A 14,667-nucleotide genomic window follows, 5' to 3' on the forward strand; every position below is an offset into this window, starting at 1 on the left:
GGCGTCGGCGCCCAGCCATGCCCGCGCGGCTTCTGCACGGGTCAGGCGCCCGCGAGCCCCTGTGCCCGGTACCCGCACGCACGCACCCGGTTTAGCCCCTGGGCCACTGCCCAGTGGCCCCCACCCACGCCCCAGAGCAGAAAAAAAAGAAAAAAAAAGAAAAAAAAGAATAGTAAAAAAAATAAAAAAAATAAAAACAAATAAATTAATTAATTAACTAAATTAAATTAACTTAACTAATCATGTTTAGTTCACCTAATTAACTTTTGTTAATTAATTAAACAGTAATTAGATTAGTTAAATCCTAATTAGAATAAACAGAGTATGACATGCGGGACCCACACGTCAGTTTGACCCAGTCAACCTCTATTGACTGCTGACATCATGCTGACGTCATGCTGACATCAGCAATCACTGTTCTGGATAATGTTGCATTAAAGTAATTAAATAAATCCTGAAAATGATTTAAATCTTTTAAAATTAATAGAAAATAAACCGTAGCTCAGATGAAAATACTTTCTACATGAAAGTTGCTCAGAACGACGAGACGAATCCGGATACGCAGTCCGTTCGTCCGCCACACACCCCTAACCTATCGAACTCGCAACTTTTCCCCTCCGGCTCCTCTGCCCGAAAACACGAAACACCGGGGATATTTTCCCGGATGTTTTCCCCATTCGTCGGTATCACCTACTACCGCGATTGGGCACCCCTAGCACCGTTACTTGTCTTGTCATGCATCTTTATGCATCTGTTTGCATGGTATTCATTGTTTCTTCCCCCCTCTTCTCTCCGGTAGACTACGAGACCGACGCTGCTGCTGTCCAGTTCGACTACCGAGTTGACGACCTCTCTCTCTTGCCAGAGCAACCAGGCAAGCCCCTCCTTTGATCACCAGATATCGCCTACTCTTCTCTATACTGCTTGCATTAGAGTAGTGTAGTATGTTACTGCTTTCAGTTAATCCTATACTGCTGCATAGCCTGTCCTTGCTACTACTGTTGTTACCTTTATCTGCTTTCCTTGCTACTACTGAACGCCACTAGGCTAGGTCTGCTTCCGGCCGCGTACGCAATGTGCAGGTGTGCTCAGGGCGATGGGTCCAGACCCCTGCGCGCTTAGGTTTAGACCGGCGTGCTGGCCTCTCCGTTGAGCCTAGGTGGGGCTGCGACGTGTTGATCTTCCGCGGCTGGGCATGACCCAGGAAAGTGTGTCCGGCCAAATGGGATCAAGCGTGCTGGGTAAGTTGGTGCACCCCTGCAAGGAAGTTAATCTATTCGAATAGCCGTGATCTTCGGTAACAGGACGACTTGGAGTTGTACCTTGACCTTATGACAACTAGAATCGGATACTTAATAAAACACACCCTTCCAAGTTCCACAGACAACCCGGTGATCGCTTTTTCACAGGGCGACGAGGGGAGGATCGCCGGATAGGATTATGCTATGCGATGCGACTGGAGATGCTACTTGGAGATGCTACTTGGAGATGCTACTTGGAGGACTTCAATCTACTCTCTTCTACATGCTGCAAGACGGAGGCTGCCAGAAGCGTAGTCTTCGACATGATTAGCTATCCCCCTCTTATTCTGGCATTCTGCAGTTCAGTCCACCGATATGGCCCTTTACACATATACCCATGCATATGTAGTGTAGCTCCTTGCTTGCGAGTACTTTGGATGAGTACTCACGGTTGCTTTTCTCCCTCTTTTCCCCTTTCCCTTCTACCTGGTTGTCGCAACCAGATGCTGGAGCCCTGGAGCCAGACGCCACCGTCGACGATGATTCCTACTACACTGGAGGTGCCTATTACTACGTGCAGCCCGCTGACGACGACCAAGAGTAGTTAGGAGGATCCCAGGCAGGAGGCCTGCGCCTCTTTCGATCTATATCCCAGTTTGTGCTAGCCATCTTATGGCAACTTGTTTAACTTATGTCTGTACTCAGATATTGTTGCTTCCGCTGACTCGTCTATGATCGAGCACTTGTATTCGAGCCCTCGAGGCCCCTGGCTTGTATTATGATGCTTGTATGACTTATTTATGTTTTAGAGTTGTGTTGTGATATCTTCCCGTGAGTCCCTGATCTTGATCGTACACATTTGCGTGCATGATTAGTGTACGATTGAATCGGGGGCGTCACATTACCTACACAACATTGTTAATTTGCAGCCCCGTTTAATAAGATAGTTCGTCCTTCTATATTCGTCATACCTAATAATAAAGGGGCTATTGCTTCTGACGGTGTGTCACCGAAATTGCCTCGAAAGTTGCAAAATATTACCCCAGTGATGCCAATTATGAGTGATAAAAAAACGTTTCCCATAGGGGAATACCCGCCTGGGCTGGCCCGTGCAGTACAAATCTTCTATATTGCATTTGCGTGCTGGAAGAAAACACAACGCGTCTATTTGGGGGCCCATGTCCGGGAGTCCTGTTTTTTAAATTTTGTTTTCCTTTTTCGTCTTCCTTTTTTCTACTTTTAATGATTTGGAACTTAAAACATGTTCCTAAATTTCAAAAATGAGAAATATTTACATAAAATGTTTAATAATTCATAAATGTTTCTAGATTCAAAAAATATTCATGATTTTTAAAAATGTTCTCATATTCAAAAAATGTTCACAATTTTTGAAAACAAATATTTGAGAAATCGAAAAATGTTTACTATTTTTTAAAAAAGTTCATGTATTAAACTGTGTGAATGAAATTGAACAAAATTTCACCAATTCAAAAACTGTTTGTGACTTATAAAAATAGTCTATTGATTCATAAAATGATCGCTGATTGAAAAGATGATCATGCATTTAAAAAAATGTTCATGAATTTCAAAAATTGTTCCACCAATTTCCAACAAAATGTTCTTCGATTCTAGAAATGTTCACCTATTGAAGAAAAATGTTTTAAAAATGTTCATAGTTTTTTTTTAAAGTTTGCAAATAGTATAAAATGGTAATGAATTCAAAAAATGTCCATGATTTTAGAAAATGTTCAAACATCTCGAAAAATGTTTATGAATTTGAAAAATGTTCATGATTTCAGATATGTTGACAAGTTTAAAAATGCTCATGAATTTTAAAAATTGTTCACGATTTCTTGAAAATGAAAATGATAATGATATTGTATCTCGGGCCGTCGGAGATTACGACTTTTTTTTTCTCCCGTTGAACGCACGGGCCGTTTTGCGAGTTCATCATAAATACTATAACTGGATATAGAAATCACATAAAGATATTACTCCCTCCATTCGGAATTAGGATGTCGCGAGGGAAGGAAAATTAGTGAACAATTCAAGGGCAAAACCCAAGCCAACAAAAAAAAAGTGTGATGACAAATGCTTTCCTCACCTGAACAAAAAGAAAACAAATGATGTACATACTGCTGCAGAGCAAAGTCTTTCTTTTTATTGTTTATCATCATCATCAGAGCAAAGTCTTTGTTTGTTTTCTCTGCTTCCCCAAAAGGAATACATGCATACTCCAACGGCAGCAGAATGAAATTAATCAATTGGTGCCAACAGGTCAATCTGTGCACTGACTAGAAGAAAACCACTACCACTCACTAATTAAATACACACCAACAGACCAATCATGCTTCATCTCTATCTCAAGAAGAGGACCAAGACACAAACATGGAAAACATCCCATCCATCAGAAAAACAAAAACCTGCAGATTAACTTTTTACAGACCAACAATCAATGAATGATTTTTTGTACGGCGCGAAACGGAACCGACCGACTGGCGAAAACGAAACGGCGCATCATTGGTAGGAACCGGCCTTTGGCGAAAACGAACCGGCACACCATTGGTGGGAGCCGGCCTCCGCCAGCCGTCGACGGGGCGGCAGTCTCATTCGGCTCGGATGAAGGGGGAGGAGCTCATCTCGGTGGTGCTGTAGAAGGACTCCTCCTGGTAGTAGTTATCGTCCTTCTCCTCCTCCCACTTGAGCACCTCCCGGATGTACTTGAAGGCCTCGTCCACCGTCTGCCGGTCGCGCCCCCGCGCCTGCCACACGAACAGCTTCCGCCCCGTGTGCTCGTTGTACGCCTCCTTGAACTTCATCGCCACGTAGTAGTAGGCCTGCTGGGCGAGCGACTGGTTGTTGCTCTGCGTCCGCACCGGGGAGAAGTCGGCAAACCACTCGCACGCCGTCAGCGGGGCACGGCTGATCTTCTCCTCGAACAGGTCGTACTTGTTGAGCACAAGCACGAACGGCGTGTCGCAGAAGCATGGTTGCCTGCTCCAACACAACACAAGTGACAAATGATGATGACTCGCATTTTCGAAATTTCCATTCTGAAGACAATGGCACCAGAGTCCCAGATTAGTAGTCATGGAAAAAGTTTTATATACCTGATAGTAGCCTCAAATAACTCTTTGCTCTGCATCATCTTGTTCTGAAGATTGCCATTCACAGGGGTTCCCACTAGGTCATAGTCACTGAGTGCGACGCAGAATATCACCATGCGGACATCCTCAAACATTTCCACCCACTTGCAGCCATCATTCATGCCCTTGGCGCTGACTCTGATCAGCTGAAACCTGAGGAGCAAAACATACAAGATTTGAGTACGTGTGCACAGTCTACACGCTTCTTGCACAATGCATGGAGGAGGGTAAGAGATTAATTACTTGGTGAGAGGCTGAGAATGCGCCTCTGGGTTGTCGATGTAAGGTTCGGACATGGGGCTGCGATCATCAAGGGTGAACTCGATGAAAGACAACCCATTCCCCTGTGTTACTCCTTCAGCAAAGATCACATCTTTCTCTGAAGGTTCATACTCATTGCTTGATACCTCAATAGCCTGCAAAAATATGCCACGTATGGACAAATTAGTTGGTGAATAACTTGAAAACAGAAAACAGCACATGATCAGATTTTCTTATAACAAACAGAAAAACTTCCGACTACAGTTTTTCTGTGAACTAGAACATAAAAAGAATGGAAATCTTATATGTCACAGTCCAATATAAATACAAAATCCAGCAATCTGGAACGGGGAATAGAAATCCTTAGAAGATGGATTCAGCCCAAAAATAGACACATTGTGCTGAATATTTCAAATCGGTAACACTGAATATACAAGATCAGCATATGTTCTGGAAGTCGTAAATTACTGTAACCGAAAAACGATAATCTAGTGAAATTCAGTTAAATGCTACAAGTTCATCTTAATATATAAGGCGAAAATAAGTTAATTTCAAAGCTCTGAATTCATACCCTGCTCAAGAAGTACTCAGCAACATCAGGGAGGAAATGTAACTCATCCTTTCTTTTATATGTTGCTTGTATGGCAGGATCCTTCCACATCTCCTCGACAAATGGAGCATATTCACGTGTTGCGGCAGGGAAGAATGCATCTAGATCGCCCATTGCTATGATATCCAAAAGCCAATCGGAGAATTTCTTCAGCCTTGCATTTATTGAGTATATACACGAATCTGGACCATTAGCTTTATTTTCATCTGCATAAAAGAACAGTTAAGTATAGAGCATATGTATCTCGCAAAAAAAAGTATAGAGCATATGTGCCTGACGAAACAAACATGAGTAAATGGCTTGACAAGGTTACCTTTTTGTGCTGCTTCATCCTCCGAAGTTGTTTGATCCAATCTAGACAAAGCCTCTTCCTCAAAACGCTCACGGCCTTCTAGCAAAATTCCAAGATACTTGAACATATTGCTTTGGATCATTAATTTGATAGCATCAAGTTCATCTTGGGTGAACCTTGTTCCATAGAGGTACTTAGCCTGAGACACAGAAGGAGAACACATATCAGCATGAAACTTGCAAGAACTAGCACAGGTTATAATTTATAACTTCTAAGTATGTACACCACTGCATGGTAGAGACAACACAACTCCACTGAATGAACTATGACTCGTGAAAACTCTAAAAAAACAAGTTTTATGCCTACAAAAATAATCCTTGTGATTGCACTATACGGACATCATAGCGCATCTCAGGTATAGCCTAGTTCCGGTATGTGCATGGGATCAGATAATAGATGGGTCATTGGTGCTACGAGTAATCACTACTGACTTTCAAAAGGCTGCTCTATCACATAATTAAAGCGCCAGATTGCGAGTAATTCAGGTTATAATTTATAACTTCTAAGTATGTACACAACTGCATGGTAGAGACAACACAACTCCACTGGATGAACCAAACTCAGTAAAAAAAACATAATTCTTCTGATTGCACTATACGAACATCATAGCCCATCTCAGGTATAGCCTAGTTCAGGTTTGTGTGAGGGATCGGATAATACATACATGGGTCATTTGTGGTACAAGTAATCACTACTGGCTTTCAGAGGGCTGCTACATCACATAATAGGGCATGACTGCAAGTAATTCTAGGCATAAGTGGTGTGAAATCGGATCAGACCTGCTTAAATATAGTGCTTGTACCAGCACTAGGTGGTCCAAGAAGCAATAGTTTTTGGATTCTTTTCTGATCCAAATAATCAGGGACAGTTCTTGGTACAAAGGGAATTTCGTCCTTGGTTCCATTAGAGTCCCCAGGAGGCACCGGAAGTGAGAACAGCGCACATGCAAAACGTGTCAAGGCCTGGTCATAAAAAGAAGAGGAAAAGATTGTTAGAAATAATCACACCTAGCTTAAGCTTTCAAGGAAATAACAACAGGCTGGAATTCCTTTTATAACTAAGATACTTACTGACTCCCATATTTTTCCTTTGATGTTGTTCTGTCCTTCTTCCTCATAACGACCATCGTCATAAACCCAGAAATGTGTATCACGTGGACACTGAACATGTGCAACCTGCAAGCATGATGCGAATGATGTGAGAAAAGAGCTCTTCTAAGGCACATCGCTTGCCTCCGCAGGTACAGGGATTCTTTAATCATGGGTGTATCCAAGATCGCTGAGCTAAAACAGAGCATAAGGTGGTTGTGCCGGTTACTGGTCCTAGCTACAGCAGGTAACTTCCATTCATCAATTAATATTTAATAGAACGCTCTACAGAATGACAAAACCATCGCATTTATGAAAGAAAAAAAATCCTGATTTGTCGTGATAGAACGCTCTACAGAATGACAAAACCATCGCATTTATGAAAGAAAAAAAATCCTGATTTGTCGTGAACTGGGAAGTCTTGAAACGGATATGGCAGTCATCGTGTCACATGACAATTTATTGAAACGAATTGGTTGTTCCTTTTTCTTGTCAGAATTTGGTACTTATATCCTAGTAATGATTGCCTGGATCTTTGACTTTGGGCGTGGTTGCCGTTAAAACAACACAATATATTGAGATTCAAACTAATGTGCACACACCTCAGGGTATCAAATCGTTTCAGGATATCAAATCACACTGGTGCATACAAAACAATTTACCGTTTATTATCACTTGCTTCATTGACTAATCTTGTGACTTCCTTAGTTGTCTACGTTAATGCCTCATTATTAGCTTGAAGAAAAGGATGCTCAAGTAAACGCTGCTGCAACGGAAAATAAATGCTATTGCAAAGCATAGATAAGAGTCCAAAGACTAAATCATAGCTAGGCCAAAAGGGTGCTGAGCTAAAACAGGGCATACCGTGCTAGTGCCGGTTACTGGTTCTAGCTACAGCAGGGAACTTCCATTCATGAACCAATATTTAACAAAGCGCTCTACTGAACGACAAAACCGTTGCATTTATGGAGAATACCTAATTTGTCGTGAACTATTTAGTCTTAAAAAGGGATATGGCAGTTGTCCTGTCACATGGATCTCATCATTGGATTTAACGAAACAAACTGGTTGATCCTTTTTCTTGTCGGAATTTGATATATCCTAGTAACATGGATCTCATTATTAGACTTTAAGAAATGATGTTTAAGTAAACACAGCTGTAACGGAAAATAAATGCTATTGCAAAGCATAGGTAAGAGTTCAGACACTAATTTATCCCTTCAGAATGCAGGTTCTTAGATCCAAATGATGTGAGGAAAGAGCCCTTCGAAGGCACATTGCTTGCCTCTGCAGGTGCAGGGACTCTTCAAATCATGGCCACGTATCCAAGGGCACTGAACTAAAACAGAGCAAAAGGTGCTATTGCTGGTTACTAATCCTAGCTACAGAAGGGAATTTCCATTCATGAATAAATATTTAATAGAGCGCTCTACAGAACGACAAAACCGTTACATTTACGGGGAAATCCTAATTTGTCGTGAACTGGGAAGCTTTAAAATGGATATGACATTTATCATGTCACATGACAAACTAAAAATTTAACGAACAAACTGGTTGTTCCTTTTTCTTGTCGGGATCTGATACGTCTGTAATGATTGCGTGGATCTCATTATTATCCTTGAAGAAAAAGGATGCTCAAGTAAACGCAGCTCTAACGGAAAATAAATGCTACTCAAAGCATAGATAAGAGTTCAGACATTAAATTATCCCTTCTTAGAGCAGTGAGTTCTTATATCCTTATGGCCAAACCAAAGGGGGCTTAACAGTCGTGCCGCAGCTAAATCCTCGTGATTTCCCATAAAAGCACTATATCTATAAGCAACCTAGACGAATAAATAAAGACTTGCCGAATGGTGGGGTAACAGAAATGGAAGTATTTTTACCTTGAGAATTTTCAGCTCACTCTTTGTAATTTCCCTTCCATTTATATAAACCTGGGTGTTGCCGTTGCTAGCCTTGGCATGAAGCTTCCCGCTGAAATTGAGGTTGGAGCTAACAATCCTGTCTGGCTTTTGTCCATCCTATGATACGATATGGAAAAGGAGGCAAATTATTAGCACAAAATTCAGCTCAACTTATATATACATAAGCTGTGCTCCTGATGGTTACTGAATTTACCTTTCCCCATAAGCCCGACTCCTTGTCGTACCAGTATCTTCCAGGCTTGAGCTTCTGAGGTGGCCGCGAGCAGCTAAGCAAGTCGGTCAGCTCCTCCGGCCTCAACGGGCAGCCGTTCACGATAAGCTGCTCTGGCCGAAGCTGGTTCGCTTGGCACTCCTTCTCGGCTTTCAAAATCTGCCTCACTTCCAACGGGCTGAGCAAGCGCGCGAGTGTCCTGGAGCTCTTCCCGAGCTTGGACCTCTTCGACTCGTCGATCGGCCCCCCAATGCAACTGACGCACTTGCGCCCTTCGGGCATCGACCCCATCATCCTCAGCACGCAGTAGCCGCAGTACCTCGCGTCGCAGACGATGCAGGCCTCCTTGCTCTCCCATTTCCGCTTCCCACACCGGTTGCACGCCATCCTCCTCCGGCGCCGCCTCTTCTCCTGCTTGGTGACCGCCACGTACTGCTCCGACATGTCGTCGCCGCTCTCGCCGTACTTGCTGTCCGGCGTGAACCCGAAGGTCACCACGGGCGCCCTCCTCCCGTCCCGGCTCCCCGGCCCCGGCGAGCTCTGCGCCGAGCCGTGCGACCGGGACCGGGAGTCGTCGTCCTCATCGTCGAACTCCCCGTTCTGCAGCACCGAGTTGACCGACTCCGAGCTTCCGTCGCCGCCCTGCCTGGCGGCCGCCGCCGCAGGCTCCGCGCACCGGGCGATCCGGGACACCGGGAGGCGGATCGGCTCGACCACCGGCGCCACGGGAAGCCCTCGTCCCCCGCTCCCGAGGGTCTGGGGCCCCGATGCCGGCTCCGCCGTGGGGATCTCGGCGGGGATCTCCACCGGGTCCACCCGGGGGAGGTCGTAGGGCACCGGCGGGCCGTCGTACACGAGCGCGATGGAGTAGTCGAGGTTGGGCGCCTCCTCCGGGACGGGGGCGCCGGGGGGAAGGATCCGCCGCATCATCTCCTGCCAGCCGCCGCCGTCCGCCGCCTCCGGCTCCGCCATGGCGCGGCGGATCTAGACTGGACGGCGCCGGAGCGCTAAAAGCTCGCGCCTTTACCCGTCGAAAACCCAATGCTTGAGATGGGGGCGCCGGCGGCGGCCGCGGGGCTGGGCTGGGCTACGCCACGGCGCGGCGGAGGGGGGAGGGATTGGGGGAGGGTAGGGGAAGTGGTGGCGAGAGGAAGAGGAAAGGTGGAGGAGGAGTTGCTGCCGCTGCTGCGCTGTGGAGTGGAGGAATCGATTTTTTTTAATTTTTTTTTTTGCAAGTTTGATACTTCTGCTGAGACATGTGATTATGTGAATAACCCAACAACTTAAAAATGGATCTAAATATGAGGTCAGCTTCAGTTTCAGATATATACTTTTTTTTAGAAAAGTTTCATGTATATATTGAGAATGTCAAAAAAGTGTTACATTATGGGACAGAGGGAGTAGGTTTTATTTTTAATTGATTAATTGAAACGATAAGGTTTTCTCAATCCAACCATCTTACCAAAAGAAAAAAAATGGTGTTGTCACCATTGTCGACAACACCTTAGTAGTTGAATTGATTTGATCGTATCATCAGCGTTTAGCAAAACATCAATGTGGTGACAGGGGATGTCCAGGGTGGTGCGAGCGATCCATGCTCTCTGTTTCTTCATGGCCGAGCTCAGGGACTCCAAAAGACGTATGAGCCCGAGGCCTCCCTTGACCTTGGGGCTGCAAACCATGTCCCATTTAACAAAACTGACAAATTAATTTTATCTAGATCTTCAACTAGGGTCGTGGTTCTTTCGGCTTTTGATGTTAAATTTTGGGAGGGAGTGTTTATGTCATCTTGGGTCCTTCAAATATTGGGTGGGCGCTTTGTGTTCGTGTGGATATAATGAACGTACCTCTTCTTCATACTCTTTTGCGGTGGTGGTGTTATGAATATCCAACAACATCGATGGAAGGTCGGCCCTTGGGGATCATGGTGATGTTGCCCTGAACATTTTTGTGTCAAAAGGTGAGGTTGTTGCCACTTTTACCACCCTTGGATGTATTCCTGATGTGGTAGTTCACTCTACGGCGATTCATGCTCCATCTCCATTGCATCAACATTTTCTGCGCCCGTTAGATGTTTATTAAGGAGGTGTCTTGGCTCGCGGTTTTTCGATACACGCTATGTTTCGACGATGACAACTTCTTTTTCGGATTGTTGGTCCAACTTGACCTTAGCACAACAACTTCCCAGCCGCAGGGTACAATATCTGGTTGTCAACGGTGATGAAGCAGCGGAGTCGGCGACACGTCTTCTGCTCACACTGGATATTGAGTATGTTTTGGCACTCTAAGAACTTGGTTCTTGTTTTTCAATATGTCTTGTATTGATTGAAGTCCCAAAAAAATATTGTGGGCATGGGGTAGTAAGTTTGCATTCATGGGTGTCCTCTACCTGAATTTTGATTCCTTGTAACTACTTCCTTGAAGCAAATGTAATCCGTTGTACCCTTCGTCCTCCATTTGAGGAAGTGACGAGTAATAGTTGAAGTGAAGCACGTGTGATCCAACTTCAAAGGGACTGCGCTTCGAAGTCTTAAAGTACCTACCTCTATGCCTATGAGATGTGAGCCCAACAGATGGTTGGCCCACATGTCAGGGACCCAAAAGGTTGGTGCCTTTATGGCACTGAAGCTGCGTCCCCTTCAAAGTGCCACTTGTGCATCCGCTTCAATATTTTCCTCTTCCCAACAAGGGAAACCGTGTAGGATAACTATTTGAATTTGTAACGCCTATGCGCCAAACATTGCGTTTTTGTGGATATTACCGGTAATATGCGTCTGTTGCCACGGTTGAAATGCTCTACGGCGTGAATGCGCTTTATTTTTGGACTGTTAGTTTTTCGACACCGTAGATCCGTGTTTGTATCGAAAGAAGAGTATATTTCAACAGTGGTTGAAATTTGCTCATGGCAAAAATTTCTCCATGCATCATACACGTATCGACAGGGTGTGTGTACGTATGTGGAGTATGGCTATTATCTCTCACCAAGCCACGACCCAGGAAAGCCTATGTCACACAAGGCCAAAAACAAGGGACCAACTAATCGAGGGGCACGGATCTCAAAAAAAAAAACTAATCGAGGGGCACAAGCGCGCGAGGGGCAGCCGTGTGATGCGGCTGCCGCCATGTGTTGCGCTCTCGTAGCGCCTGCAGAAACGTGTGTTTTTCTCACGCGTTTTTGGGTTTTATTTATTTTTTTCCCCGGGATTTTGGGTTTTTGATTTGTTTTTCCTAGGTTTTCTTGATTTTCTTTTATTTCTTTTGTTTTCCACGCTCACGCATTGTTGGGTTTTTTTTCCCCGGGATTTTGGATTTTGATTTGTTTTTTTCCTAGGTTTTCTTGATTTTTTTTATTGTTTTGTTTTCCACGTGTAAAGCATACAAAGTTTCCCTTTTGTTGTTTTCACTTTTTTTTGTTTATGGAAAAAACAGTTGTCCAAACGTATTAAAATGAGATTCAGTAGTTGGTAGAAGACACCCACGGTGACAGCACGTAGCCGTGGCAAGATTGCGCAAGGGAGACCCGATCCATGACCGAAATGAAAACGACCGGCAGCTTGGTGGTTTCTTTTTCTGCTGTGATCACACCGCAGAAAAAGAAACCATCAAACGGCGATGATTACGAGCTAGCTAATTTGTCATCATCGCCATTTTTATTATATCTCTCGTTAGCAGTACGTATAGTAGTATACTTGGTGCCGACTACGCTGCCGCTGGCACATGTTGGTAGTAGTACGAGGTTGGGAGGGTGTACGAGTGAAGTTACATTTACTGCTACCTAAACTAAGGACGACATCACCGGCGGACCGACGGACGCCGCCTAGTTATGGCCTTTGGATCGGTGTCCCAGCAGCAGCAGGCAGACCATGATCCACCGGCCATCCATCCACCCCGCGCGCACGTAAATATGGTGTGGCGTGTGGCAGCAGTAAATAAACCAGGTAAAAAAAAGAAACTCTCAGCACCAAACTACCATGATGTGTTTGGTAGGCTACATACAACACAACCAGGCCCGAACACGCTGAACATGGGCTGCCTGCGAGCCGGCCTGACTCGCATCGGTACGGAACTTAAAGCACCCCAAAGCCTGACTCGCCGGGAACGCTTGAAGCAGCTGTTTCAAGGAAGCCAGGCTGAGTCGGGCGGAAAACAAAGACGCGGCATAGGGCGCGGTGCAGGGGGATGCGGGTGGAGATGGCGGGAGGGGAGAATCGGCCGAGGCGGGATGGCACGTAATATACCCTCACCACCCCCATTTACTCGCTCACCCCTAACTGCAGGACAAGCCCTCCTCTGTTATTAGCATCGGCGACTCAGATCTGCGACTGCAACGACGGCGGCGACTCAGATCTACGGCTGCGACACTCCCCTGCTGCGGCAAGTGGCGGCATCATCACTCCCCTGCAGCAGCAACATCACTCCCCGGCAGCGGCAGCTGCGCTTCTCCCTTTCTTCTTCGACTCCGTCTGGCCATCCTCGTCTTCGCCATGTCTCCCTTGACCTCAAAGCTGGTAAGCTACCCCTCCCCCTCCTCGATTATGTGTTAGGTCGTCCGATAGGACCGTTTAGGGTCGATAGCGCCATCGCTGACCGCGTCATGGATATCGCCTAGGTTGTGGATGAACGGACGAAACTTCTAGTTCAGGCAGCATCGCTCATAGTTGTGGTTCAGACTTGGATCCCGTTGGTCCATAAGAGAGTTGTTCGCCGGAATGAGAAACCTCTCATCTGGTATGGTCCGATGTTAATCCAGGATCAAGAGACGATAGCAAATCTGAAGTACAACTACAACTGCAACGACACAGAGGCTTTGTGGATGCTTCGAATGAGAAGAGCACCTTTCACCAGGCTTGTGCAGACGTTCAGGAGCAGGGGCTGCTAGAAGATAGCATCCACACCACTATGGAAGAGCAAGTGTGTAACGCACGGATAGTTATGCTACAGTAATCCCATGCTAATGATGCCGTGTCACCGTGATTACTGTTGTTAACCTCACGATGACTCAATCAAGTTCGAATTCAAAATTAAGTCAAACGACAAAAGATTAAAAAGAAAAACAAATAAAATAAAATAAAAGGGGCCACAACCCCCTGCCCGCCTGGGCCTCGGCCAACTGGCCTAGCACACGGTCGGCCCACCCTTGCTGCCAAATATCGTGTCCACGGTAATGGACGTTCAGACTTGTATCTTGATCTATTACAACTAGAAATGGATACTTGAGATATGAGATGGATATGTTGGCTCCGGGATTGCTTTCACGCAGGGAGTCAAGGAAGGATCTCCGAGTGTTAATGCTACAACATGCTTTTTAATTAATATGCTATTCTATACTCTTCTAAATGCTGCAAGATGCTTGGAGCTGCTTGAAGATGCTAGTCTTCGATAGGCTAGGCCTTTCCCCCTATTATGGCATTCTGCAGTTCAGTCCACAGATACATACCTTCCTTTGATATCAATGCATACTTGGTATAGATCTGATACTTGCAAGTACTTTGGATGAGTATTCAGGATTGCTTTGCTACCCCCTTCCCCCTTCTTTCTTCTTTCCGGTTGTTGCAACCAAATGGTGGATCCCAGGAGCCAGATGCCACCCTAGTCGACTACTACTACTACCCGGAGAGGGCCTGCTACTACGTGGAGACCGCTGACGACCAGGAGTAGTTAGGAGGTCCCAGGCAGGAGGCCTTGCCTCTTCGATCATTGCTACTTTTGTGCTAGCCTTCTTAAGGCAAAACTTGTTTAACTTATGTCTGTACTCAGTTATTTTGATGTGCTTGGTCCTCTTATGAAATCTGGATTCCTTTGCCAAGGCAATTGCACCAGTATTATCACAGAA

The 14,667-nt window shown here is 45.3% G+C and overlaps 1 protein-coding gene across 1 annotated transcript; it reads right to left on the reverse strand.

The window, feature by feature from the left end:
* Positions 1–3,370: 3,370 nt before the first annotated feature.
* LOC123135385 (extra-large guanine nucleotide-binding protein 3) lies at positions 3,371–9,980 on the reverse strand. Its single transcript, XM_044554437.1, has 9 exons — positions 8,817–9,980; positions 8,582–8,719; positions 6,681–6,785; positions 6,390–6,572; positions 5,572–5,749; positions 5,220–5,464; positions 4,631–4,803; positions 4,352–4,540; positions 3,371–4,235 (listed from the first exon to the last, which is right to left on the reverse strand). The coding sequence occupies exons 1-9, from the start codon at positions 9,804–9,806 to the stop codon at positions 3,848–3,850; spliced, it is 2,589 nt and encodes an 862-aa protein (XP_044410372.1). The 5' UTR covers positions 9,807–9,980; the 3' UTR covers positions 3,371–3,847.
* Between the last annotated feature and the right edge of the window lie 4,687 nt (positions 9,981–14,667).

This window comes from Triticum aestivum, chromosome 6B (assembly GCF_018294505.1).
Source record: "Triticum aestivum cultivar Chinese Spring chromosome 6B, IWGSC CS RefSeq v2.1, whole genome shotgun sequence".
Classification (NCBI taxonomy): domain Eukaryota; kingdom Viridiplantae; phylum Streptophyta; class Magnoliopsida; order Poales; family Poaceae; genus Triticum; species Triticum aestivum.

Coding starts and splice junctions, on each gene's coding strand:
- LOC123135385 (XM_044554437.1), bottom strand. CDS start 9,806: ATGGCGGAGCCGGAGGCGGCGGACGGCGGCGGCTGGCAGGAGATGATG. Junction 6,786..8,581: donor GTGAGCTGAAAATTCTCAAG/GTAAAAATACTT, acceptor TCATGCTTGCAG/GTTGCACATGTTCAGTGTCC. Junction 4,541..4,630: donor CATTCTCAGCCTCTCACCAA/GTAATTAATCTC, acceptor TTTGCTCCTCAG/GTTTCAGCTGATCAGAGTCA.